The following is a 9318-nucleotide window of genomic DNA, read 5'->3' as shown; positions in this document are numbered from 1 at the left end:
GGAATGAACCGCCAACTTTTCCGGCAAGTTTTTACTCAGCGGATGCCCTTCCAGCCGCAACCCATCTCTGGGAAACATCCACACACACTCATTCACACATACACTCATACACTACGGACAATTTAGCCTACCCAATTCACCTGTACAGCATGTCTTTTGACTGTGGGGGAAACCGGAGCACCCGGAGGAAACCACACGAACCACACAAACGCAGGGAGAACATGCAAACTCCACACAGAAACGCCAACTGAGCTGAGACTCGAACCAGAGACCTTCTTGCTGTGAGGCGACAGCACTACCTACTGCACCACTGCGTTGCACATTATTATTATTATTATTATTATTATTATTATTATTATTATTATTATTATTATTATTATTATTATTTTACAATGCAGTTGAAAACAGTCTATCTTCATATTTATGTGAAAACAGTTAAGGGTAAGATCTATATTTATATTCATATCAACAAATAATTAATCATCACAAAAATGCATTGAAATTATTAAATTAATTTCACATTTTTTTTATTTTATTTAATTAATTTTATGTTACTAATAATCATAACTATTTTACTTTCATAAGATTTCTGAATGCTGAAAATAAAAAAGAAAGAAAATTAATGACAGAAATATTAACCACCTTAAAAAAAAAATAATAATAAAATAATAACTATAAAAAGTAAGCACCAACAATGTTTAAAAGTTGCATATTTTACCACACAAAAAAAAAAACACTACAGAAGTATATTTTTTAAAAAGCACTCATCCCATAATCTTATACAAATTTTGCACATGCCCCTGCCTTTGTCTCTGATTGGTTCAAAGAACTGCCTAACGGGCGTGGCCTGTTATCCAGCAATCCATTATAAACTCATCAACACGTCAAAGCATGTGACAGCTGTCAGCCTCTCGACAGCCTCTCCTAATCAAACCGCTGTAAACATCCTTTTAAAAACCTGCTCCAAAAACAATATTGCAAATATATTTGCAAAACACCAACAAGACTCTAATTATAAGCTGTCAAAAATCAGATGAGGCTGAAGCATCGCAAAAAACAAGCACCGTAACACACTTTCCACACCGCTCTTGTTTTCATGCCCAAAAGAAAGACACATTAACGCTATTTTCTGTACGGTGTCTGATTCTGAAGTACCTTTCTCCTTCTCGCCCCGTTTTAGAAATCAGCATATGATTACACGCCATGCATATTTATAAGCAAGTAAGTGCAGCACTTCTGCTATTTGCATTCGAGTAAACTATTGTCGAGAGGAGAGAATTATCCCGGATATAGATATTATTATCCCCGAGCTTTTGATTAAACCAATTTTCATAACGCAGCTCATTTATCTTGCCAAACATCATTGCAGAAGCGACAATAGTCAAAGATTTGTCCTCCAGAGAAATATGCCGCTCACACACTCCAGCTGCAACGAGAAATTCAACTGCATGTGCTCACAAACTTCAGTTTCTACTAATCAACGTTGGGTGTAAAAACAGCAAAAACACACATGATTTGAATTAACAGTGGTTATACTGGATTAAGTCAAATAAAGGTTTGTTTACAGTTGTGCTGTCTTTACTTTTGTTAAAGGCAGAGTTTGAATTCTGATTATGTTTGATGAAATGTGAATGCAACAATAACTTTAAAAGTGCTGTATGTACGTTTTTGACTCTTCTATAGCATAAAAATGCCATAATATGTTTGCAGATATTTTAGAAACATGGCGAACATGCTTGTTTATCTGAAAAACAATGCTTAAGTCAGCTTTTCTGCTTTAAAAATGGGCATTCGGTGTCAGAACGCCGATTTGTTTTGATCTCTATAACCAGCCCACTGCCAATTTAATCAATTATATTTCAGCACTGCAGCCTTGCCGTGTGTGAGTCTCTGAGCTCTGCATCAAGACTTACATGCTGCAACATACTTCTTCACAGTCAGGTATTCATCTTTAACTTCATGCTGCGTTCACACCAGACGTAGATGAAACGTCAAGCACACTTGCATGTTAAGTCAATGCAATGACGTGAATAGACATCCTACGGCATGACTTGTGCGAATGAGATGGCACAAAATATGCGATTCGCAGGAACAAAGCAGCACTAGTTCAGCATTTTGCGCGTTTGACATCCGTAACGCATGGAACGCTCGAGTTGGAAAATCTGAACTTCAAGCGAACATTCGTGCAGCGTTAACCAATCAGGAGCTTTGTCTTACCGGGGTGTGATTATAACGTAGTGCCTTTTGTTGGTGTCCCCAGAGGAAACACATCTTGCCGACATCGACAACAGCTCATCAAACTGGGCTGGGCTCAGTCTGAAGCACTGCTGAAAGCTTCCATCATCCAGGTACAATTTCTGGAGGTGTTGACGAACTCACCAGAGCTGGGTGCACCTCTAAAAGGATCTAGTGGACTTAGAAACAGCGCCGAACAAATATACGCTGTTTTTCAGCCTTGTAAAAGCACATAAACACAGCTACTCTCTCAGTAAAATCCATTTAGCAATGAAGCTAGAGTCACTGGGCAGACAGAAGCCCCGCCCATGATGCGAATCCACATCTACTGTGAAGTGAATTTGACGAGTGAATGAATCGATTTTGATGGGCGAATGTAGCAAGCAAACTCAAAATGTTCAGGAGTCTATTTACACGCGAACAGTGTGATTTATACGCGCGTGCCACATCTGGTGTGAACACAGGATTAGATTTATCTCTGAGTAATTGATATTGAACATTTCTGAATCTGCTTATTTTTGTTTAAATATGTGAATTGGCATGGAAAATCTTTACCTGACAAACAAAATGTTTTATTTGCTATATTTTATATTCTACTGAAATCAGTTAAATCTAGTAGATTGTTTAGGCTGATGTTTATGCAGCCTAGAATGTAACTTATGATTTATCTTATAAAAACATAAGCATTGGGTTTGACAGTTCAGCTCAATTAATTGCTAAAACTTTCCCAATACAGTATACAAAAAAACAACAACTTATTAATAATTAATATTTGAGTTCGTCCCTCTAAACCTGGTTTCTTACCAACATTACTTTCCAGTATTCTGCACAGACTTCAAGGAACAGCCAGTGGATATCATAAAAGCAGCAGAGTGGCTGCCATTGACATGTTTTAGTTTGACATTGATGTATAGTATATTACTACAGTCCTTCATAATGTACAGACAGCCCTGAATATACCAATATGTCTGAAAATGTAAGGAAGGCAGGGAAATATAATGTGTTTTTTTCAGACCTCAGGACAGCTAGACAGGTGGATTTATATATGTGACAGCAGCATTTCAAAGACACATCAGACAGGGAATTTACACACAACTGTATATCTATATGTGTGTGTGTGTGCTATTCAGTGTGTTGATGATGCTCTGATGTCCGTGTCTCTAAAAAGGGTGACAGCTTTGTGTGTGTGTGTGTGTGTGTGTGTGTGTGTGTAGTCATTAGGTGTAATTGGCGTGAAAGGGTCTGCATTTCAGCATCACTCTGCAATGCCAATGTCATCTCCTAGCAACCACTGTACATCCCTTCCTCATCGTGACATCACAAAGAGCCTTTTTTTGAATTGCCAAATCGGCATATTAGACTGATTTGTGAAGGGTCATGTGACACTATAAAGCAAACGATGTAGAAAATTCTAATTTGTCAACACAAGAATAATTTTTTTAAAAAATTTCATAGTTGAATCTTTATTATTATTATTATTATTATTATTATTATTATTATTATTATTATTATTATTATTTTCAAATTACTTGCCTAATTAACCTAAAAACAAGCAAATTCAAGCATTCAAACAGCATTATAAGCTGAAAAACTGTATCTTGCAATTTATTTTTAATAATTAAAGTTGCAGTAGGTGATTTGCCAAAACACAAACCGTTAGCATATAGCAATAGCTTTGAAAACACAGTCCCTCCCCTGCTGTCCAAAGCCACAGCTCGTGAAATCACGAAGGCACACCATGAAGATGACAGTAGACAACCCACCAGATTATGTTATTCGCCAGGTATTAGACAGTACTTTATAATACTACAATTCTGAAGAAAAACTGTAATATATCTAGCACACTTTCAGTTGTGTAGCAAACAAAACTTGTCATAATGTGCAATAGTTCATGCATGCAACGATCGCTGGTCTCACTCTCTCATGCGCTTGTCCAAATGCGACTCTGTATTACTGTATGTATATCAAATAAATGCAGTCACGCAGCTGTATATACCTTCACTAAACAGTATATAATAGTAAAATATAATAAAACCTGCAGGATATACATAAGTGAATAATAAGTTCAAATAAATCAACAAAAAAAGAGAACATCTGATTTAATGATATTCAAGTAAATAGCAAGTGCATCAAAACTAGAATACTAAATTCTCAAATCATCCTGAATCAAATTTTAAGCTATATTATTTGTTAATCTGATTTTTTAAATTGCCAAATCAGTATATTAGAACGATTTATGAATGGTCATGTGACATTAAAGAACAAATGATGCAGTAAAATCTGATTTGTCAACACAAGAAAAATGTTGTACAATTGAAGACATTCATTCATCTATTTTCTTTTCGGCTTAGTCCCTTTATTAATCTGGGGTTGACACAGCGGAATGAACCGCCAACGTATCCAGCATATGTTTTATGCAGAGGATGCCCTTCCAGCTGCAATCCATCTCTGGAAAACATCCATACACACTCATTTGCACTCATACACTACAGACAATTTAGCCTACCCAATTCACCTATAGCGCATGTGTTTGGACTGTGGGGGAAACCGGAGCACCTGGAGGAAACCCACACGAACGCAGGGAGAACATGCAAACTCCACACAGAAATGCCAACTGATCCAGCCGAGGCTCGAACCAGCAACCTTCTTGCTGTGAGGCGACAGCACTATCTATTGTGCCACTGCGTCACCCACAATTGAAGACAGAGTTTTATAAAAAATAAATATTTTTCATTATTTTTAAATAACTTGCCTAATTAGCCTAAATTGTGCATGACTGCATTTATATAAAACTAATTATTCAATTTATATTTTAATGCAATACAATTTAATGCAATAAAGTACAATTTTATTTAATTAAATTTTGTTAAATTTTAATTAAATTTTATTTTGAAAAATAACTTGTCACATGGGAAAAAAACTACAAGTTCACAAGAGAGCTAATAATTTTGTTTTCAACTCCATATGCTATAATTTTTCAATTGAAAATATATTTGTATATAATATGAATACCATTTTACTGCAATTTTAGAATCTAAATACCATTTTAATGTATTTTTATCAAATTCAATCAGTCTGTAGCTGTATAAACCTTTACTAAACTGTTTATAGTAGTAAAATATAATAAAAACTGCAGGATATAAATCAGTGAATACTGAATACATTCAAATAAATCAATAAAAAAGGAGAAAATCTCATTTATTGACATACAAGTAAATAGGAAGTGTGTCAAAAATAGAATACTAAATTCTCAAATCACTCTTAATCTAATTTTAGGTTATCATACTTAACCAATTTGCATTTTTCTTGAAATTCGGTCATTGTTTTGATTTTTTTTAATTGCTCTCGTAATTCATAACATCACTCTTTGTACTGGAACTATAACAGGGTTTCTGCGGGTTTCAGCAAGTCAAATTTACGACCATTATGAAATGAAATTTTAGACTCACAAAGGGGGTTAACACTAAGAAATCTTTCTAATGGAACTGTTAAAGCAAAACAAAAAAAGCTGAAAAAATACATTTTATTGTAAGGAAGATAATAAAACCATTGGTTAATAGCGCTAACGAATAAACTTTTGTTAAATGTTTTATTGAGATGTACTGCTGGTGATTGGGTGATGATTGGGTAACATTTACATGGAGATAAGAAAATTAAGACCTCTTAAAAAATTATTTTAGCAACACAATATTTTGGCAAATTTAAAGGGGTGGTCCACCATGTATTTTTAAGGCTTGGTTATGTTTATGAGATGCAAAGCAATGTTTGCTCAAGCCTCACTTATAGAAAATCACGTTATTTGATCATATACTTTCATATACATTCTTACTTTGATTATATACTGCTTCTCAGCTAACATGAAAATGACTGTCATATTTCCTAGTTCCTCCGAAAGGTTTGCCCTCAAGAGGCTGTGATTGGTCAGCTAACATAATGTGCTGTGATTCGCGGATCAGCTCCACATCGCCACGTCACACCCCTTCAAGCACGTGCTTTAGCACTGTTTAAACAGTAGCTGAATCAGACAGAAAATGAAAAGCGCACAACCGAACCTCATATCTGCTCTCTAAAAAAAATCTGGCAAGTGTCTTTCACATATATTTGGAATAAGCATGTGTAAATTTTCTGAAATGTTGACATATCTTTTGTGAGTACGTTATTTGAGATGTAGAATGCACTGAAAGCGGCCGCATAGAGAGACACTGCAGCGCTGCATAAGATAGTGGGTGTTGACATCGGATTGACTGATAAATATGAATTTGTTGCTAAATTGTTAGCTGTGCCAAACAGCATTTTCCATTGTTTACGTCTTCGCTACAACATACCATTAACACTAGAAACTGTGCATGTAATTGATCAATTTTAATAAATCAAAATACAAGTTGGAGGAGTTTTTAGCCGAATCCAGCACGCAACTAAGACGGATTTTAGAAGTTCTCCTTTATCAAATGCTAGCTATATATTTTTTATAATTCTCTTGAACATAATTCAAATTAAATTTTAAGCACTTCTGTCTTTGTGTCGTGTCCTTTGGAAGCCCAAATAAAAAAAAAAAAACAGAACAAGCTCTGTGGAAATGGCATTTTAGCTTTCACTGCTTTAACATTACAGTGCCCCTGGCCCCATTTCTGTGCAGGATGTATGTGCGTGGTAAAAGCGTGTAACCTGAAGGGTTTGTGATCGGATTATCCAGATGTATTTTTTGTAGTCCCCAAACTTCGTTCGCTGTAGGCTTTGCTAAGCTAACTCTGTAAAAGCCAATGTCTCCCTTTGCATTGAACTTTGAGCATATTACATTCAGAGATGTTATGTTCACACAGCTACATTACACATTAACTAAAGTTTAAAATATGATATCATAGTGGACCACCCCTTTAAGCCTTTAAAAGGTCTAAATTTAAGCCTTCTAGGTTTTGAAATTTAAGACATTTTAAGGTTTTTTAAGACCCCGTGGACACCCTAAAGTAGCAACCAATCAAACTGTAATTTTAGTGGGTTTAAGGACATTACCAACCAATCATTTCTCTCTGATTTTGAGGCATAAACCATGCATTCTGATGCTCAATAAAACATGGTTTTTCATAAAAAATAGGCACAATTCATAAATGTAAACTGTCATAGTTAAGAGTCTGAGGTTCTTTCAGCACAGCTTATTAAACAGAAATACTGTTCAAGCGCCAACAAATAACAGCTGACAGCTTCCCAGCCACCATTTAAACAAGTCAAAGAGTCAATTCACAACGAAGCAGACGACTGAATCATCTTTTCTCTTCCATTTGACCCAATTGCAGTCATGCGTTAAAGTGTTCAAACGAAACTCGAGATGTGAAAAAACATCCATAAACCACTAGGAAGAAACCAGACAAAAGAGCAGTTGTCCCTCAAGTGCAACACACACATAAACACGCACTCTTACCTTCTCATAGTAGCGCAGCTCATAATCGAGAATAATACCATTGGGCTGCTCAGGCTGTGGCCATGATAACGTGATGCTCTTCATGGTAGAGCTGACCTGATGCATTATGGGAACAATAGACGGAGCTGCAAAAGAGAGAAGAAAAGCAAGTAAGGAAAAATCATTTCAAACAGCCGTCATCCCTGCTGCGTGTACTTAGCTAGTGAATTGATCTGCCACTTTCAGAAATGAAGCACTCAAACACAAAACACACTTTGGTTTTGGTGTTTTATAAGGACTCTTCATTGGTATAATGTGTTTTATACTGTAAAACCTGCCTATTACATCGTCCTATCCCAAATCTATACTTTTATACTTGACTCTCACAATAAACCTGTGGCAAACCGTGAATGTCAACAGACTCTGTTATTAAACCATATTTTGAGCAAATTACAAAGCCACAGGGCATGTCCTCATAAACCACTTCAACATTGTAATACCCATGTCATATTACAATATGTCCTCATAAACCACCCAAACAAGTGCATGCACATACAGACAGAGCCTATATTAAATTATATATTTGATACTAGGACGTATTTTGGTCAATCAATCATATGTATACACACTGCCGTCCATCTAATATTTAGACCAGTCCATTGTTTTTCAGTGGGGGTGTGTGTTAAGACTTTTTTCTAAAATTGAAGAAACACAGATAAAAAATTAAATTAATAAACACATAAAAAAATTATACACATAGCGTAACAGACGAACGCACGTCATATGCATCACATGCTTATGTGCCTCCCACTTGTTAAGGGACCAAAAGTATTTGGACAGAATAATTATCATAAATCAAACTTTCAATTTTTAATACATGGTTGCAAATCCTTTGCAGTCAACTACAGCCTGAAGTCTGGAAAGCATAGACATCACCAGATGCTGGTATTCATTCCTGGTGGTGCTTTGCCAGGCCTCTACAGCAACTGCCTTGAGTTCCTGCTTGTTCTTGGAGCATTTTCCTTTCAGTTTTGTCTTTAGCAAGAGAAATTCAAGCTCAATCAGATTCAGCTCAGGTGATTGACTTGGCTGCTGCATAACATTCCACTTCTTTCCTTTCAAAAACTTTTGGTTGCTTTTGCAGTATGCTTTGGGTCATTCTCAATCTGCACTGTGAAGCGGTGTCCAATAAAATCTTAAGTATTTGGCTTAACATGAGCAGAAAATATTGCCTGAAACACTTCAGAATTCATCATGCTGCTTTTGTCATTAGTCACATCATCCATAAGTACAAGAGAACAAGTTCCATTGACAGCCATACATTCCCACGCCATGACACTACTACCACCATGCTTCACTACTTAGGATTATGAGCAGTTCCTCTCCTTCTACATACTCTTCTCTTCCCATCACTCTGGTACAAGTCTGATGATCTTGATCTCATCTGTCCATAGGATGTTGTTACAGCACTGTGAAGGCTTTTTTAGAACTCTAATCTGGTCCTCCTGTTTTTGAGGCTCACCAATGGTATACATCTTGTGGTGAACCCTCTATATTCACTCTGGTGTAGTCTTATCTTGGATTTTAACTCTAATACACATACATCTACATCCTGGAGAGTGTTCTTGATCTGGTCAAATATTGTGAAGGGTGTTTTCTTCACCACGGAAAGAATTCTTTGGTCATCC

General features: G+C 36.1%; 1 protein-coding gene across 1 annotated transcript in view; it reads right to left on the bottom strand.

Annotated features, from left to right (window-relative positions):
* The window catches only part of LOC130238455 (ephrin type-B receptor 1-B), a 295859-nt gene that overhangs the window by 80286 nt on the left and 206255 nt on the right, over positions 1–9318 (bottom strand). The window contains exons 6-7 of the mRNA XM_056469487.1: positions 7652–7776; positions 1914–1962 (exon numbers count right to left, since the gene is read on the bottom strand). Of these exons, the coding sequence (XP_056325462.1) occupies positions 1914–1962; positions 7652–7776 (174 nt within the window). The remainder of the gene's footprint in view (positions 1–1913; positions 1963–7651; positions 7777–9318) is intronic.

This window comes from Danio aesculapii, chromosome 2 (genome assembly GCF_903798145.1).
Source record: "Danio aesculapii chromosome 2, fDanAes4.1, whole genome shotgun sequence".
In the NCBI taxonomy this organism is placed as follows: Eukaryota; Metazoa; Chordata; class Actinopteri; order Cypriniformes; family Danionidae; genus Danio; species Danio aesculapii.
Note: the sequence above shows the minus strand (reverse complement) of the source record. Positions and strands in the feature narration are given on the sequence as shown.